This window comes from Daucus carota, chromosome 2 (genome assembly GCF_001625215.2).
Source record: "Daucus carota subsp. sativus chromosome 2, DH1 v3.0, whole genome shotgun sequence".
NCBI classification, from domain to species: Eukaryota; Viridiplantae; Streptophyta; class Magnoliopsida; order Apiales; family Apiaceae; genus Daucus; species Daucus carota.
The window spans coordinates 46,319,083-46,338,269 of record NC_030382.2 but is presented as its reverse complement, the minus strand read 5'-3'; the positions used below and the strand labels follow the sequence as shown (position 1 = coordinate 46,338,269).

Here is a 19,187-nt window from a genome sequence, read left to right as displayed (position 1 = left end):
CTCATGGCCTCATTCAGTGACATATAAATAATATATAACAAATTAAACAGCTTGATTTTGTATTATTGTTCCCTTTGGATTTTTTTCTTTATTTCTATAAATGAGAAGTATTAAATATTTTTTAGATATTTTAGATTAAAAAATTTCAGTGTTGTAAAAATAGAGACCGGACTTAATCAGTGAAGTCACAAAACAAAAATTAATCGAAGATTAACTGAATTGATCGGAGATTAATCGAATGATTAGTTAAATAATCGTATATTTAATGAGTTCGGTGAGTTACGCAACCGATTTTAGAACAAAGAAAAATTTATACAAATGTGATTTTTTTGGAGATAAATTCTTAATTCTTAAATAAGGAGGGTCAAACATATACTATCTGCATTGTATCTATTATGTCAAGACGCAAAAACTGTTACAATACGTTCAAAACTATGTGTATTTTTAATCTGTTTATAGTTAATTTTTTCTCACAAAAGGAATTATTAATTTAGTTATATTATTTTTAAAATATTAAACTAAAGTTATTAGTATCAACCCACATATCCTAAATTGTATCTTACTATCAAAAAATTAATTTAAAATAAACACCAATTTAAATTACTTATACAAACTGTTATTTTTTAATAACGATTCAAATTCATAATAAATTTAAAACACGAAGATACTCACACAAGAATAGCCCAACACTAAACAAATCAATAAAATCTCATTAACTAATACTGCACGTAAAATAATGTGGAAGCATTTTCCAACTAGAACATCCCATCATATTCCACCACAATTTCCAAACAACTACCCTCCCTTTCTATATTATCATAAGATACATATTCTTGCTGGTTACGCTTTTCTTGTTTATATTAAAACAAGTTGATTAAGACTGTTATAAATGGACTAATTAATTATTATACCAAACCAAAAGGTCGAAGACTATCATGAAATCCTCATGAGTTCCCATTGCTTTGAATTATCGTGGTACCTTAGCCTCTATTTTCAAAATTTTATCACTATTTAAAATTATTTACTTTGTATTTGTTTAATTATCAAATTAATCAATTTTTGAGTGGAATTTAATACTCCCTCCGTCTCACGATACAAGTTTTTTTTAGAATAATTTTTTTCCCCATAATACTTGTATACTTTTAATTTCCAATGGAAATATATTGATATAATTCTAAAATTACTCTTTTTGAAAATTGTATAACAATTAATGACGGTTGTATAATAGTTTACATTCATGCATTTATTAGGGGTACAAGTGAGAAAATATTATTTTAATGTATTTTAATATATAATTTGTGATGTTTTATGATTTGAAAAACAGTTACGATAGATATGGTAACTAGTTACGAATCTGGATTCTACATGCACTAAATAAACATTACTAAAACCAAATAAATTAATATTCGGTAAATCGCAAGGAAAGAAAGAAAGAAAAGCGTAAGAGTAGGACGCAATTTTGCTCCCGCCACACTCTACACCAGAGGATCAGCGCCTCTTTATCTCATATACACACGTGTCACTCCTTTTTATTCTCTCTCCTCTCTCTAAATTTCCCTCTCCTTATTTTCTCTCTCATTTTTTATATCCTCTCTCTCTCATCTCTCTCTCTCTCGACAACAATTTGGTTTTGGGGTTTTTTTCTCTCCTCTCTCGCACGCGTAATTGGACTCGACTCACTCCGATTATATATAAATACAACTCGTATCTATATATATCTTGACAAGTTGATTGGATCATCGTATTGATTGCGGTGGTACTTTTCAGATCAGGGTTTCGTTTATCTTCATCTGGGGTAATCAAAGTTTCTATCTTTTCTATCAGTGTTTCGTTTCTTTCATTATTGTGATTGGTTTCATATTCTTTCGTTTCTTGATTCAGTTATTCTTATCATTCAATTTGATTACTATGTAATCTAGGGTTCCTTTTTTTTTTTTCTAGCTCTGTAACAAGAAATTTGGGGATTTTTGTTGGGTTATTGTAATTGGGGTTATCAAGAAAAGAAAAAGGGAGAAATTGAGGGGTTTATTGCTGATCTTGTAGGAAAATTGTGATTGGGTCATCCAATTGTAATTAGGTCATCAATTGTGATTAGGTCATAGAAAGGGACAAAGGGGGGGTTGATCTTTATTGTAGTTGTGGTTAGGTCATCAAGGGGGGAAGGGTTTGATCTTTGTCTGATTTTGATTGGTTTGGGGTCTTGGTGGGATTCAATTGGTTAGTAGGATAAGAATGGCTTTGAACTTGTCGCATAGGCCTGTGTTTCCGGGCCATATGTCTGATCATATGTCAGATGATGGGAGAGATAGAGACATTATTGATCTGTTGCCTCCGGATCCGTTTATGATGGATATAAGCACCACTATTACAGCCATTACGGGGTGGTTTGAGGATCTTGAAATGGATTATGATGGATATGGAAAGAAAAAACCTGGGGCGGCTAAAGAGGATTACAGTTTATATGCTGGTCTTAATTTGATATTGGACCAGGCGCTGAGGTTCCAGTCGTTTCCTGGGAATATGTTTGATGGTAAGCATGATAATTGTATCGAGGAGAGGGAGCCGCAGGGTGCATTGCAAGATGATGGTTTCTGGTTAGTGAATAAAGCCGAGGACAACCCGAGTTTTAGAAGTGGAAGTTCTAGTGCTATGATGGATGCATGTCCTGAATGTTCAGGATGCTGTTCCGATGCAGGGGGATCTCCTCATGAAGCTTTTCTTTTTACACTTAGTTATCTGGGATTGAAAGACCTTCTTTCTGTTGAAAGAGTTTGTAGCTCCTTGTATTCTATGGTTCGAAGTGATCCCTTTTTATGGAGAAGTATCCACATAGATAAGCCTTTAAATGAGAAGATTACAGATGATATTCTTCTGCATCTATCGAGCAGGGCTCAAGGCAATTTGCAATGTTTGAGCCTGGTTGAGTGCCCCAGGATCACAGAGGATGGTCTCAAACGTGTGGTTGACACTAATCCGAGGTTAACTAAGGTTTGTAATTAATTTTATTGACCATCTATCTCTACCTTTCTGCAGTTTTCTCTTCTTCTATGCATCATATAAATAGGTAGATAGATGCTAGGGTGCATTTATCTGGCATCTGGGTTACCTTATAAAGGTTGGGTGCTGAAAATCATGACTCACATGTTTTAACACACACACACACACACACACATAAAATCAACTCGTTTGTCATGCTAGTGATGCGATATAAGTTATGTGACTTGGTCGACTTTATGTATCACGTGAGAATGAAATGTGTTGATGAAGTTGCTATCACTAACTTTTTACCAATATATTCCTAATGTCTTCTACTTTGCTTTATACAGCTCTGTGTTCCTGGATGCACAAGACTCAATATAGAGGGAATTCTGAACATCTTAAAGGATTTTAAGTATAAGAAAGGTACTTCAGGGATAAAGCACCTGAGAATCGGTGGGGTTTATGGAGTAACACCTGAGCGTTTTGAAGAGTTAAAATTTTTGCTGGGAACAGATGGTCCAGTTCAGATAACTGGGCAAAAGCCACATTTTTTTCTTCGGGAGAACATCTATTTGTTATGTGATGATGAACGTGCCATTGATATTGAGATATGCCCAAGGTGCCAAAAATTTAGGCTTGTGTATGATTGCACACTTGAGGGGTGTAAAGCAAAAGACAGTGCTAATGACTTATGCAGGGGTTGCACATTGTGCATACCACGGTGTGCATATTGTGGCCGGTGCATCCGTGATGAGTATGAAGAAACATTTTGTTTGGAGCTAAGGTGTTCAGATTGCTCCAGCAAGAACCCTGTCTGCGAAGAGAACAGAGAGGATGATTTGATAGAGAATGTTGTTCACCCAGAGTCAAGTCACAATATTTGTCTGCATGGGTAAGTTTAAGAACACATGTACATTTGTTTCTTGATGGCGTCAGATTTTGAGCTGCAACCTTTTTGTTTTATTAATTGTTAAGGAATGACTTCGTGCTTTGAGAATGAGCATCTTCAAGTATCAGTTCCTGGAAGCAGATATCAGGAATTAAAAAAAAAAAAAACAAACAGTAGAAGCACAAAAAACAAAAAACAAATGTAGAAGCAGCTCAATGGAGTACAGTTTGTCTATATTAAGTTTCTGACAATCAGATTGTATGGTATCTAAATAGTTATTTGGTTGGGGAAGTTATTGGTTTAGTTAAGCAGCTAATTGACGTGCCTGTAGGGTCGCAGTATCTTATGTTTATTGAGGTGGTAAATCGATAGTGAATGTGAATTTGTTGTGTTGCTGTGGCATGTGGATATGCTGATGGCTTATGTTGTAGTTTAAGATATGTCACACTGTTGATGCAAGTAATTGGCCAAGTGGATTTTATGGTATCTACATAGTTAATTGTTCGGTCAGGAGATTTGGAGGTATATTACGCAGTTATTTTGATGTTTTTAGTGATACCTGCTTGTGTACAGGAGTTTTGGAGGTTTGATACACAGTTATTGAGGCAGTAAATTGAAAGTGAATGTATTGCTGTTGCAGTTTTTTTTGCTGATGGCTTCTTTTGTTGGTTGAGAAGATATGTCATACAGTGTTGGTGCTAGGGATTCGCCAAATGGATCATATGGTATCTGTAGATTCATTTGTTTGATCGCAAGAGTTGGAGGTATGTTATGCAGCTTTGCTGACGCTGTGCTGCAGTATCTTGTGTTTTATTGGCTTGAGTTGTCGGTTAAGACGATACACTGTTGATGCAAGCAATTGGTCAGATGGCTGTGAAACATGCTTGTGTGATTTGGAGATTTGGAAGGTTTTTTTGGGCAGACTTGCTTGGTGCGCTGAGCAGTATATCTTATGTTTGTCGAGGCAATAAATTGATAGTAAATGTGATTTTCATGTGTTTCTGTGTCAGTTGGTTTTACTGATGGCATGTGTTGTTGGTTAAGATATGCTGTCCGCTGCTGATGCTAGTGATTAGCCATATGGATTCTGTGGCATCTAAACTGCTGTTTGTTTGGTCAGAGATTTTAGAGGTTTGTTATGCAGCTATTTGGTGCCTGATGCTAGTGATTGGCTAGATGGATCCTTTGATATCTTAATTGTTGTTTAGTTGGGATATTTGGAGGTTTATTATGCAGATGATTAACTGCTGGTTTGTGCTCATTGAGGTGGTACATTTATTGTGAACGGGCATTAGACGTGTCGCTGTTGCAGATGGTTTTTCTGGTTTGTGTTGTCGGTTAATATATGTCATACACAGATGATGCAAGCGATTGGCCAGATGGATCAGTAGACCTGAGGAATGTGCTCCCTTGCAGAATAAATGTGTTCCTGCATGAGGCTCGATGTTGTAGAGGATGTGTAGTGAAAGGGTTGCATCTCAGCTCAGATTTGTATAAACACAATTTTCATTGCTTCCCTGAAATAATGGCAAAAAAATTATTAAGCCATCCAGGGAACGTTGCAAATTGAATTGTGATGCTTTGGCTGTTCATCGTGTGATCCTGTGAAGTGTCGCTTGCTCTGTGCTTGGTTTCAGTGTGCTTGGTTCATCGCATGGCGCTTTTTGTTGGAGCTTCCTTGCTTCAAGCCGGTTTCATTGAAGAGGCAAAGGAAAGCAGCAGCAGTAGGGATTTTCAGGTGGAGTACTATAGCCAGTACTGTTGTGCTACTTAAAATTGAAGTTGATGGTTACGCGCCTTGTTCGAAAGTAACCTGTACACAGTTGCCTTGTTCGAAGGCCTGTAATTCTTTGTTCCTAGACATAAATTTCGATTATGGCCACAAACTTTTGTCTAACATGTATGGTGGCTATTTTTTTTTTGTTGTTGTCCAGTTATATGGCAATACTTGTTTTAATCAAACTATTGTTGTATGTTATTCGCCGTCCAGTTATATTTCTGAATATTTCCCCCAAATGTACGTTTGCATGTTTCATGCTAAACTTTTCTCCCAGGTTTCGTTTTATCCTTTTCCCCATCTTTTTACAACTCTAATGTTCTGCAAATACAGGTGTGGGCTTTGATACTTTCTAGTTTCTGCTGATCTAACATGTTTTGAAATTTTAGCTAAATAGCTAAATATACATATGAAATTTTAGCTAAATAGCTAAATATACATATGAAATTTTAGCTAAATAGCTAAATCATACAGGACCTTGTCAATATTGGAGAAAAATTCTACTCGCTGAATCTATCATATCTTGTCATTTGAAACTTTAGCTAAATATTTATTCAAATTATAGGGGACCTGTCAAAACCCAAAAACAAAAACATAAGTTTGAAACTTTAGCTAAATAATTATTCAAATAATAGGAGATCTTGTCAAGACCGAAAAATAAAAAAATAAATATAATTATACTTGAGGGAAGTGATCGGAGGAAAATAAATTTTTTTAGTCTCATAATTTCATTCTTCCTTTACAAAAAAATAAATTAAATTGAGTTATACTTGAGAGTAAGTTGAGAAAAGAATGCTAGACTTTTTCTGCAATTAGGAACAAATTTGTCTTGAAAAAAGAATGTCAAACTTTTTCTATAATCACGAACATATTTGTCACGCTGAACCAATCTTCACTATTCCGGTTTCTTTTATTGTCTTTATTGTGCTTGAGAGGATATTCTTTTGAGTTCAAAATAAAATTGAAGTAACGCGTATTTAATTTTTTCGAAGATCTTTTGAGCTAAGATATTTTCTCAAAGTGTTAGATAAATTGTATTGGAAGAAAGAGTTGCAAGTTCTCGATCAAAAACTTTATGACTTGGAAATGAGCATTTAAAACACACTAACTAGCTGCTAACCTTCTTGTTAGCATAGTGGAGGCAGCAAGTTATGGTGGTCATTCTGCCTGTAGCACAGGTATCAATCACCACCGGAATGTTCAGAAGTGGTAAATGTTGAATATAAATCAAAGGTGGTGTTTGGGAATAGATTATAAGCCGAACTTCTAATATATAAGTTAGAAGTATTTATTTGTACCGTTTGTGTAAAAAGTTAAGAAGCACTTAAAAAAAGTTAGGATTACTAGCCTTTGTTTCAGGACTTCTACTTTTTTCCCAAATAGTTTAATCACTTATAAGTCTTAACTTGCTTCTGGCTTCTACTTCACTTTTTTATTTTAAGCAATAAGCACTTATTTTAAGATCAACCAAACGGCCCCAAAGTATGTCTCTGATTTGAGAATTATAACTAATGCAAAAATCAGAATCTCCGAAAAAAAGACAAAGTTCCAGTAGTTTTGCAGACATAAAAGAAGCTTAAGAAGGTTCTATAGCTAAAAATTGTTGCGATGGATAACATGAATCTAATTCACGAAAAAATACCAGTTATAATAGTTTGATCAATCTCAACATCAGCCAATTGATAAAAGTTGCAACATTACTAGATGAAACACTTAAACAACCATACATGGAATCACAATTCACCAAATCCATGGAGCAAACCTCAGACAGCCAGAAAGTCACGTAAAATTGAATAAATTTATGTTAAATACATTTCTGGTTTTGGTGGTAGATATAAATCTCAGATTATTAAGGAATACAATCTCGAGTCTTTGAAATCCACATCCACATATCAAACTATCCAAGTGATGAAATGAATATGAAATGCTACACACTGGGAAAGAGAAGGATGCCGATGTTTCACACAGCTAGTTCTGTGAAAACATGATGATCCTCATCAATTTTTATCGGACTTTTTAACAAGTTTTCTGACCCATTCGAAGCTCAGTTTTTTCTTCAGAGTCTTGTCCTTGCTGGAGTCATTCTTGCCTTTCTTCTCATTGGGGAGAGGTTCAGGGTCCCATTGATCAGCCCAGGAAGACCCCTCTGAGTTGAAGACATCCATCTCTTTTTCAGCTTTCACATAATTTGGAAGCTATAGACTATATATGGATTAAAAGTTTCAAAATTTAATTGAATGGTTAAATCTTTTATTCAAATAATTAGTGGTGTAATCAACTAAAGGCCAAAATAGATTCATGTCCCAGCCATTTAGCAGTTCTATTTATTTATTATTGGATTCTACTATTTTTGGAACATACTTTTTCCTTCGTCGGTTTTTATATGATCTCCACGTACTTCAACAATTAATTATATATCTCAATATTTTTTAAAGAGGTTCAAAAATATCCTCAAAATCTACCGGCTTTTCGCAGTACTCCTATATTCTCTGATAACAAGAGGTCAAGGGTAGGCTCATGCCAAAACCCCGCGTTCCTAATAATAAAATTTCCATGTCTCGCAACACATGTCATAAAGTTATTGTTATTTACTATCTTTCGATGTTTACTTATTGCAGCTTCTAATCAACTATGCTTACTATCAAGAGTATGTGAAATTCAAGTACGGAGAAGAAAAGCCTGAAGTTCTATGTGCATTGTGAAAACTCTCCCCAGGGCTGCATAACTGGTGATCTTTACTGAATGCTGTAAAATCCGGTTAGACATAATTCATTGTTGCAAATGTTTATAAGGTATAGACTGATACAGCTTCAGTGATGCAGCAGATGCGAAAATATCTGATACATTTCATTGAACTCAGGATCAACAAGTTAACTTACTAAGCATGAGTGCAAACTAATATCAACTCCCCTCCCTGTAACTAATTGATACTGTTTCCTGTATCATACATCATTTTTCAGTATTAGCCTACTCTGGATTATCTTGAAATGTCGATGCATGAAGCGTAAATTTAAAAGCGTCAAATAAATTAGTTGAAAAATCTTTCAATATTAACCAAAACAACTAATATTTACGGTTTAGGTTTCCTTCAAAAAATATTTACGGTTTGGCAGTAATTTTTTTACCGAATAGCGACAAAAGAAATATTAACTCACGTGAGATCTAAATTCATATTCTTGAGATAAAAATAACATAATATTTATAATCTTAATATAATATGTAATATGGAGTATAATTTTAAAAATGTAAAAAATGCGTTAAAGATTGCGTCGGAAATTAATCTTGGGGCCCTTCGAGTGAATGCAATTAATATTCACGGTTTTTAACATGAAACCAACATAGGTGTCTTCTTGACAAACAGGAACAAAAAACACGTTGCCTCACATGGATCTAAATTCAAATTCTCTAGATAATAATAAAATATTATTTATAATCTGAATTTAATATTTTATATGAAGTATAATTTTATAAGCAAAAAAGCACGTCAAAATTGGGACGGAAAGTAATCTCGGGGGCCTTTCTAATATGATGCAACTAATATTTACGGTTTCTAACATGAAACCGACTGGATGTGTTTTTAGCGATAACGACAAAGAATACATTGTCTCACATGATACTAAATTCAAATTCTCGATATAAAATAAAATACTATTTATAATTTTAATATAATATATAATAATAATAATTTTGTTTTTACTTTGAATTCAGTTTTAAAAATAAAATAACATTACCTAAAATACATTCATTTCCAATTACTTATATACATAATATGCAGTTTTCAATATATATACATGTTATTTTTTTTTATTCTGCTAAGAGAGTATATTTTAAATTATTTTTTATTTTTTGTGTGATATTTTTTTATTTGTGAAAAATGAAAAGTATTCTTTTAAGTAACTTTACTAAAAAAAATTATTGACAATTAACACAACAGAACAAAGAGCATATGTCAGAGCAATAAAAACAAGTTGAGAGTCTCGAGTGTTCATCTTCTTCAACCTCAACAAACAAAAGCTTTGAATTCAGCTGAATCACTCAAGAAAACCCATCAAAAATGCTTTACGAAAAGGCCCCTCAACCCCAACCAATCGATTTCTACAAAGACGAATCACAAACCCCCAATTCGATCCTGATTGAACACCCATCCTCCACCGTCTTGAACCACCACCAGCCCATGATTCTCGGTGACAGCAGCGGCGGCGATGAAGACAACCCAAAAGCCCCAAAGAGAAGGGCCGAAACATGGGTCCAAGAAGAGACTCGGGCTTTGATTAGCTTTCGAAGAGAGACTGATGCTCTGTTCAATACATCAAAGTCTAATAAGCATTTGTGGGACCAGATTTCAGCTAAGATGAGGGAGAAAGGGTTTGATAGATCACCAACTATGTGCACTGATAAGTGGAGGAATTTGCTGAAGGAGTTCAAGAAGTCTAAGCATCAGAGTAATGCTAAGATGTGTTGTTATAAGGAAATTGAGGAGATTATTAGGAATAGAAGTAATAAGTCTACTCCTGATTTTTTTAAGGCCGATTCTCCCAAAGTTGATACCTTTATGCAATTCTCCGATAAGGGTATTTGTATGTCATCTTGGTTCATGTGGGGTTTAATTTTCATGAGATGTTTGTGTATATGTGTGTGTGTGCATGTGAGTGTGTGTTTGTATGTGCTTTCACAGTGTATCTCACTCTATGTGTATTTTGTTACTAGAATTGCTCTATTTAAGTTGGTTTTTGCTTCTGTTATGATTTTCGTTGGGGATGTTTTATATAGTTCGATGAACTGATTTGTACAGTGTTCTTGATTTCAGTTTTGTTAGACTTATATATAGCTTATTGTATTTTATTAAGATGGATATGTTTTGCGTGTGTCAACTGTTAAGTATATTTTTTTTGTGTGGGTGGTGCGATGCAAGATTCCGGACTTATTTGATTTGTAAAAAGTAAAATACATGATCATTATGCTTTGTTTATGGTTATTGGTGTCAGATTTTTTCATACATGCCTTTCTTGCATTAATAATAGCGCTATTGAGGCTATCTGTTTACCAAAATGTCTTACCTTTGTTTACACAGGTACGGATGATACATCTGCTATAACATATGGGCCTGTGGAAGGTATGGTATAGTTATAGTCTATTAATATGTAGTGTTTCGTAACTTATTACTGGATTGCTGCTTACTTTTTCTGTCACTGATCTAGTAACTTCCAAACAACTCTTTTTTTGAAGTGTTATTGTTTTGAGTCATTGACATGTAAAATTGGAGGAAAGATATTTTAGGTTATCATGATGTCTTATTATCATATAGGCAGTGGGAGACTTACTATGTCCGCCGCTGTGCATAGATACAGTATTTGTTTACTGTATCAATCTATTTACATTGGTTGGAAGTCTGTGATTCAAGTTATACATTCTTTGTTATGAATTGACCTGTTCACAGACTCCTTATAAATGGCCTTTTTTTGTGCATATTAACTGTTCTCATTGTTTCTGCATCTCTCAGTTTCAGTTGAATAGTTGTTTACAATTTTAATTCATTTTTGTGCAGCTAAGGGTAGTGCGCCACTTAACTTGGAAAGGCAATTGGATCATGATGGACATCCTCTTGCTATCACAGCTGATACTATTGCTGCTAATGGAATTTCTCCATGGGACTGGAGAGGAACTCCTGAAAATGGTTAGTTTTGATTATAGTAGATATTACTGCGCCGCTCCCTGTAAAATTCAGTTGGCCATAAAGAATGATGTTTGTTTTAGTTACCACCTGAGTTTAAACTATGTTGTTTGCATCATCTTTCTTTCTTGTAGGCGGGCAGAGAAATTTATATGAAGGGAGAGTTATTGCTGTCAAGTTGGGGGACTATACAAAGAGAATCGGCATTGATGCTTCTGCAGATTCCATTAAAGATGCAATTAAATCTGCTTTTAGGTTGAGAACAAAGCGTGCCTTTTGGCTGGAAGATGAAAATAATGTTGTGCGGAGCCTTGATAGGGATATGCCTTTGGGAAACTATGTTCTTCATGTTGATGAAGGTGAGAACTGATCGTCAACTTTTTTTTTTTTTTTTTGCTAACTTGACCGTGTTGTCTTAATTGTAACAAATAAGATCGAGAATTCTGTAGCATTTACTTGAGTGAATCTGATAACGATTGTGTTTTCTTAATGAAACCTCGGAGGTTTTATAAACATTATAACTTGTTTCTGCAGAATCTGGAAACTACCAGGATGTTAATACCATTTCATTACCCATCATAATAATGCTTGTTTTTGTTTTCAGGAGTGACAGTAAAATTATGCTTGTATGAGGAGCCGGATAGTCTGCCTGTTCATACAGAGGATAAGACCTTCTACACCGAAGATGATTTTCGTGACTACCTGTCACGGAGGGGCTGGACATGCCTGAGGGAGTACGAGGGTTTCAGGAGTGCTGATAATATGGATGATCTTTGCCCTGGTGCAATCTACCGAGGTGTTAACTAGGGTCGAATGAATACCTATTTAGATTTTTGTTTCGTGAACCCTTGCAAAAATGAATTGCATTCTGACAATTCGAGAATGGTATTAACTATTAACTTTGTAAGTTCAGGTGGCCGTGTATATTGGCATCTAATTGTCTGATGGAGTCTGTCTTGCGATATATTTGAATGTTGTCTATAAATGGTCTTTGTTGCAATGTATTAATAAATTTACTTGTTTTGTCTATATATAACAAACTTGTTGATTACGCCAATGGTTTTTCCACCTTTCCTGGTGGACATTATGCGTAGTTATTTTTGGCCGGACGTGATGGTAGGTAGTTATATTCGGTAGAATATATCATAAACAAGTTGTTGTCCATTTTGATTGATTTTGAGTTGTGGATGACAACCGCAGATACTCACGGCGGACGAGTACAAGAAAGAATTAGTATGTCAGTGTTGTCTATTTTGATTGATTGTGAGTTGCGGATGATAATTGTTGATGTTCAAGGCGGACGAGTACAAAAAGTATCATGTCAATGTTACTTGAGTGAAGGACAACTCCCGAGAATAAATTGAGAAATAATAATGTTCCTTGGGTGAAGGACAACTCCCGAGAATAAATTGAGAAAGAATTATTATGTCAGTGTTGTCTATTTTGATTGAGTGTGAGTTGCGGTTGACAATTGCTGATGTTCATGACGGATGAGTACAAGAAGCATCGTGTTGCTGTTCCGTGAGCGAAGGGACCGCTCCTAAGAATAAATTAACTCCCTAAGAATAAATCAAAACAACGGCATCGATGTGTGCATAACAGGGAAAACCAATTAGTGTATACTCATTTCTAATTTCACGGATACAAGACAGTAGGAAAGATCAAGTGTTCCATGAGAAGTAGATAGCTCCAACATAGATAGATTTAGTGTTCCTTGAGAAGAAGATATTTCAACAATAGTCATATGTACAGAAGAAACTAACTAGTAAATGCTAGTTTAAATATCATACTCATCATGCGTTCGCATCAAACCTCTCATTAATACACGTTACAACATAGTAGTGAATTACAGATTCACAAACATCAAATCATCATGATGATGAATAGCATAAGCAAAAGCAGAAAACTAAAAAAGCAAGAAAAAACGGCTTGCAGCTTCACTCCTCATCCCATTCATCATTCTTATATGATACCAATGTGTCCACCTTGTGTATCTGCAAACAAGCACCTCATTACATATGTTACTACTTAATTCTTATGTATAAGTGGAACATAAATAAGAATTATACCAGAAAGCCGAGAATTAAGATTAATATTTAAATTTGTAACACCCTCATCTTGAGCGTTAAGTTTGCTAGAGGAAAAAGATATACCAAACGGCTGTACAATTTATAAGCAGAATTAATATGATAACTACCTTGGTATCAAAAGAGTGCAGTTTCACCATTTGTGGATTTTCGATCAGTTTAGCATCACTCTCAATCCAAGTAATGGGCACTTCAGCTTCTTTATCAGTATATGCTAAGACATCAAATATACCTGCATTTATAACATTATTACACGAGAACGCCATAGTTCAGTAAAAGCTCACACCTACTGGACCCATAATACAGAACATCTGAATAATTATATCATTACATGGTTCATCAAGGCATGGCAGATACGTGATACTAGATATAATCTGCCTCATGATTGCTTGAATTTCTCTCATGATTTCTTTATCACTCTTCTCCCTTGACACACTGGATCCAATCAAATACAGAACCAATTAACACTAACAACATCGAAGACAAAGCAAAAAGATCAAAACCATAGGGTTCATGTGTAAAATGTATTACCCTTTTTCGACAACCTCCTCATCAGTCTGGATACTAAAGTTCCATCTCTCCAAAACCTCATTAGTAGCTTTGCTCATTATCACAAGAACTATCCTTTGCAACTTCCCCGCTTCTAACCATTCTTATAAAATATGAAAATTCCACAAATCAATAAACAGGCACAAAATACACATATTTTACATTTGCCGCATTAATAAAAAAAATACTAAAGAAAAAATATTCACCAGAAAGCTGAGAATTGAGATTCGAAATGAAGCTCTTAACACCCTCATCTTGAGTAAGCAGCAGTGGAAGTCCATATTTCTTCACCTTTGCGAAACTTTCTTCCGGATAAACACCGCGATTATACAAAATACTACAAAAGAAATAAAAAAATTAGGCCCACTAAATATCGATTTTTTTTACTAAAAGTGCAAAATCCATATCAACTATGCAATCCAAACCTGTTTGCAGCATAACCTGAAAAACGGTTTCAAAACAAAACAATATTAATCCAAAATCCAAAAACCCACAAAAAATTAACACAAATCATGAAACATTAAACATAGTGCATACCAAAGAATTCACTGACAATTGCGGCGGAGCCTCGGAGAGTGATGATGTCTTTGGTGGCTGTTTTTGAAGAAGCCATTGAAGTAAAAACCTAGTATAGTTTGTATATATGTATGTATATGTATTAGTTGTTCAAGATTTGGGGGAAAATAACAAGGGGCTAGTGATATTTATTCGAGAGACAGAACAAGTATAATAACGGCTACTTGGTTATGTTGCGGTATGAACGGTCGGATCCTAATTTCAAAATAAATATTTTATTGGGCCTTCTTTTTATGACCCAACATTAAGCCCACTGGCCCAACACTACTTTAACCGAAACAAATTTGATTAAATTATAAAATTTTATTCCTTTAATCAACGATCCACACCTCGCGAATTAGGGTTTAAGATTTGCGAATTCGCCTGGCGCTGTGATTTTTAATCGATCTACGGTATGATTCGAGCATATATATATGTATTGAATTTGTATTTTTTATGTGTTATGTTCTGATTTGTATATGTTTCTTGATTTTCTACAGCTCTTGTGTGAATTTGTAACCATGCCGAGGTATGTATGTGTTTATGATAAGTTTTTGTAGATTTTTGCTTTTAATTTTAGTCCTCACTTGTTTTTCTTAATTTTACAGGTACTACTGTGATTATTGTGACACTTATCTCACTCATGATTCTGTAAGTCTTTCTAATACTTGTTATATAAGTCATTAATGTACTTTTTTGGACTATGTCAAGCTGTCGTATTTTAGTTTGTTTGGGCTTAATCTTTGTTGTTATTGGCTTGGTGATTGTGAATTTTTATGTGGTTTCAGCCGTCGGTGAGGAAGCAGCATAATGCAGGATACAAGCACAAGGTATTGCAACTACCTTTGGGGATTGATGCAGTAATTGTGGTTTTTGATTATGTGTGATTTATACAATGTCTTGTGCAGGCAAATGTGCGGGAGTATTATCAGCAATACGAGCAGCAACAGCACCAGATTTTGATTGATGAAAGGATCAAGGCTCATCTGGGGCAAGCTGCTGCCTTTCAGCAAGTGGGTGCAGCTTACAATCAGATGAGACCCCGTATGGCTGTATTACCTACTCCTATGATGCCCATGCCCGGTAATCCGCAAATGGCCATGACTGGCCCGTTGTTACCTGGAATGAGGCCTCCAGTTTTGATGAGACCAGGTTAGTATGTCGACGCAAAACATGATTTTAATAGGCCTTTCTTGTCATTTTGCATAATGTAAATCATATACAATGAACTCTTACTAACTTAATTCAGCAGCTTTAGCATATATTATTTTGTTTGCGTAGAGATTCCCTGCAGTGCGGTCTAATAGCTATATAACTATGTATGGGTGATTGTAGGAATTCTCATGCGATGTAGGGATACTTACGGGGATGCAAGTACAAAAGCTTTTAGCACATGGAATCTAGCAAAAGTTATATGAAGTAATTGCACTCAATTTAGACTTAGTAATAACCAAAATCTAAAATCTATACTCATCAAGGACTTCTACATCATTAGGTTATCCATGAACTTGTTGGTCAAAAGAATACCTGTCTTTTTTTCTTTTAAATAATAAAAGGAAAAAAAAACCATGTCTATGGAAAACATGTACATATAAGTTATTGGTTCTGAATCGCTTACACTCTGAATTGTAAAAAATGTTTAGACACATTTGAACCTCTTGCGGCAAATGAATGTATGATGAGCGAAGTAGGGAAGTACTTGGTTCTAGTTTTTAAGAAGAACTTATTGTTTTGTTTCGTTATGTCCCCAAACATTGAATCATCTGGATCTATAGATCTAGCCAATATATCCATTGGGCGAAGAGACTCTGGTTTACTTTTATTATTATTAATATTAACGACAATGTCCTCATTTCAGATCCACTAACTTACTTCATGAGTTAGTTCCTTTATGTCTTTTCCCCTCCCCCATTAATCATTCATTCTAATGCTTGCGTACACTTATTCTTTTCCAACCGAATGGAGTAATACTTTGACAAGCTCTCACAGGTCCTACGTGTGAGCAATATGTTACTGTATACGGTTTATGCATCTTCTGATCTTTCTCTTACATAGTATGCACTTAACTTGTTGTACCAATATGGTTTGGTTGATACTACACGATTCCATCCACAGTCTCCAGTTTCTTTGTTTTAAAGATTAATATGAACCTACTGTTTCTGAGTTTGTTACAGCTGCTGTAGAACTCAAAGCTGCTAATGCTGTGATGCACCCATATCTGTAACAAAAATCAGTCCATTATATATATATAAATAGGGGCTTATTCCACTACAAACCAAGTTAGCATAAAAACCTAAAAACCACCAAGTACACTCCCATTTTTGCTATGAGCACTCCATAATTGCTAACCGCACTCCATTTTATTTTTATTTTTTTATTTTTTTAATTTTCTGGGGGGACCACTGCTGCCGTCAGCTGACGTGGCAGCCTGGCCCCAGTGCTGACGTCCAGGTGGGTAGAAAGTGAAGTTTTGTAACATTGATGGCAAAACTAGGGGGGGGGGGGGGGGGGGGGGGTATTGTTAGTTTTTAAAAGTTTGAGGAGATATTTGATCATTTTGAAACTAGTTTTTAGGTTTTTATGCTAAGTGTGGTTTGTATTTGAACAAGTGCCTATATATATATATTATATTTAAAAATTCATACTAATAATCTACTAATCTACTAATACAATAACAATAGATATACAGCATTTGTATTTCACAGTGTGATGTGTAATTAATACTAAACTTAATATGAAATCCCAATTAGAAAGGAAATAAGAGAGGAAATAATTTCGTTAGGCTTCAACTTTGAATCGTGTTTTTGCTCTAAAAATAATACTCATTATCATGTAGGACTAAAGAGGAAGCATTTTTTTTAAGAAGCAAATGTGTGAGAGACTTAAAGAAATACCATATCAGTATGTTTTTTAATAAATATAGGTACAACTGATCTAGAGGCCAAGATATGAACAATATGACCCAAACTTTGCTGATCAAAACTAATCAGTTTGTTTTACTACCAGCACAATATAAGAAATTATGATATTGTACCAATCTCTCCTACGTCTTTTTTGGTGTTTGTTTTGATTTCTGTTTGTTTTCTAGCTTACATGCCCGGCCCAGGCATGCCTCCGATGACGACCACTCCACCTGGTGCTCCTCCCTTGCCAGGCCAAGGCCAAGTTGACGGTGCCCCTAGGCCTATGTTAATGAATCCCCCGCCAATAGTTCCGGGCAGCGCACCTGCTTCAAGCGCGGCGTTTACACCGGTGATGTATCAAGCCAACCCAAATCCAGTAGCACCGAGTGGAGGATTTGATAGTTCCAATGTGAATGCACAACCCCAAGCTGCTGAGTCTGGTCATTAGGTTAAAGGGGGTAGTTTCGACTTTGGAAATTTTCAATTGAGTTGTGCACTTGGACATGCTTTGTTTGCAGAAACTTATATGTGGCTTGTTTGTACCTGTTATGAATTGTACAAGAAGCAAACTGATGTATGTTAATCTATGTTTTATACTTGTTAAAAGGCATATGTGCTTGTGTAACTTGGATTAATATTTCACAGTCAAATTAGTTCTTGACGGATTTCAAATTTTTAATTCTGACATTCCTGGGCGTAAATAATATGATCGAACCAGGACCTAGATATCCCTTTGTTAATCTCATAGCAATCAACACAAGTCATTTCACAAGGAAAGGGATGCTAGTATCCAGTTAAGGTATTTTCACAGATGGAGCTCTGCTTTCATCTTCACAGTATTATTAGTCCCCGGAGTAGGCCTGTCAATGGATCGGGTTTGGATCGGATCGCCTAAATCCGTATCCATATCCATTTATTTTATCGGATTCGGATCGGATCGGGACCGGATTTTTTTTAAGCCGATCCATATCCATATCCATTAGGATCTCGGATCGGATATCCAATCCATTTACTTACTACTTACATTTTTTTTAAATGGCTTTAACATTACTTAAAATACAAATAAAACAAGTATATAATAATGTTAAAATTTATTTGTTGCTGCGGAAGGTACTATTCATTTATATCTCCTGTGCTTTTATGTATTTATATCTTTTTTGCTTTGCAAGCTAATAACTAAATTATTTTTTGTTTAGTTAGTGATTGAGGAGATTAGTATTTAAACACCTAAAATATCAGTTTTTCAGACTTTCAGTAATACATTTATATATACCTGAGCATTATAACAGCAACATTTAGTATTCAATAAAAGAGTTAAAACATATAGCCACTAGCAGAAGATTGAAATTGGCCAATATGAAACACAGAGCTACATTCTGAACACCCCAAATTTCATATACTCAGGAGCACAGTTACTACAAGCAGACAAGCGAGTCCTGAAAGAAAACCAAGAATATATATAAATATATCTTGGGAATAAAATATATTATTATAAATATATAATATATAATATAATATATATATATATATATATATTTATTTATTTATTGACCGGATCGGGTTATTAACGGATCGGATCACCCTAAATTCATATCCGGTCCATTTATTATCGGATTTTTTTTATTAAATCCATATCCGCTAAAATGACCTCGGATCGGATCGGGTCGGCGGATTTTCGCTCCATTGACAGGCCTACCCCGGAGTATCTGCAGGTTTATAAATTCTTTTAAATAAAAATTTAGTGCCAATTTTTAATATTTATTTAAACTAAGAAAAG

At 34.9% G+C, this 19,187-nt stretch overlaps 4 protein-coding genes across 7 annotated transcripts; 3 read left to right on the top strand and 1 right to left on the bottom strand.

Moving 5' to 3' along the window:
- Positions 1-1,539: 1,539 nt before the first annotated feature.
- Positions 1,540-5,846, top strand: LOC108209220 (F-box protein SKIP14). Its single transcript, XM_017380023.2, has 3 exons — positions 1,540-1,795; positions 1,942-2,988; positions 3,327-5,846. Exons 2-3 carry the CDS (start codon positions 2,233-2,235, stop codon positions 3,873-3,875), a joined length of 1,305 nt encoding a protein of 434 aa, XP_017235512.1. The 5' UTR covers positions 1,540-1,795; positions 1,942-2,232; the 3' UTR covers positions 3,876-5,846.
- A 3,733-nt stretch (positions 5,847-9,579) lies between these two features.
- On the top strand, positions 9,580-12,367 carry LOC108205979 (trihelix transcription factor GT-1). 4 transcript variants are annotated; one of them, XM_017376124.2, is made up of 5 exons: positions 9,580-10,087; positions 10,717-10,758; positions 11,191-11,319; positions 11,451-11,675; positions 11,921-12,367. In XM_017376124.2, the coding sequence occupies exons 1-5, from the start codon at positions 9,700-9,702 to the stop codon at positions 12,121-12,123; spliced, it is 987 nt and encodes a 328-aa protein (XP_017231613.1). In that variant the 5' UTR covers positions 9,580-9,699; the 3' UTR covers positions 12,124-12,367. The 4 variants fall into 4 exon arrangements, with proteins under 4 accessions (XP_017231613.1, XP_017231612.1, XP_017231611.1 ...); XM_017376123.2 differs by having other exon boundaries at positions 9,580-10,141; XM_017376122.2 differs by having other exon boundaries at positions 9,580-10,216.
- Positions 12,368-13,061: 694 nt separating this feature from the next.
- On the bottom strand, positions 13,062-14,667 carry LOC108205700 (mitotic spindle checkpoint protein MAD2). The gene is made up of 7 exons (XM_017375724.2): positions 14,490-14,667; positions 14,378-14,393; positions 14,159-14,289; positions 13,935-14,055; positions 13,735-13,838; positions 13,514-13,635; positions 13,062-13,310 (listed from the first exon to the last, which is right to left on the bottom strand). The coding sequence occupies exons 1-7, from the start codon at positions 14,563-14,565 to the stop codon at positions 13,254-13,256; spliced, it is 627 nt and encodes a 208-aa protein (XP_017231213.1). The 5' UTR covers positions 14,566-14,667; the 3' UTR covers positions 13,062-13,253.
- A 113-nt stretch (positions 14,668-14,780) lies between these two features.
- Positions 14,781-18,089, top strand: LOC108205701 (U1 small nuclear ribonucleoprotein C). The gene is made up of 6 exons (XM_017375725.2): positions 14,781-14,920; positions 15,008-15,036; positions 15,116-15,158; positions 15,296-15,337; positions 15,416-15,659; positions 17,596-18,089. Exons 2-6 carry the CDS (start codon positions 15,029-15,031, stop codon positions 17,856-17,858), a joined length of 600 nt encoding a protein of 199 aa, XP_017231214.1. The 5' UTR covers positions 14,781-14,920; positions 15,008-15,028; the 3' UTR covers positions 17,859-18,089.
- Positions 18,090-19,187: the final 1,098 nt, after the last annotated feature.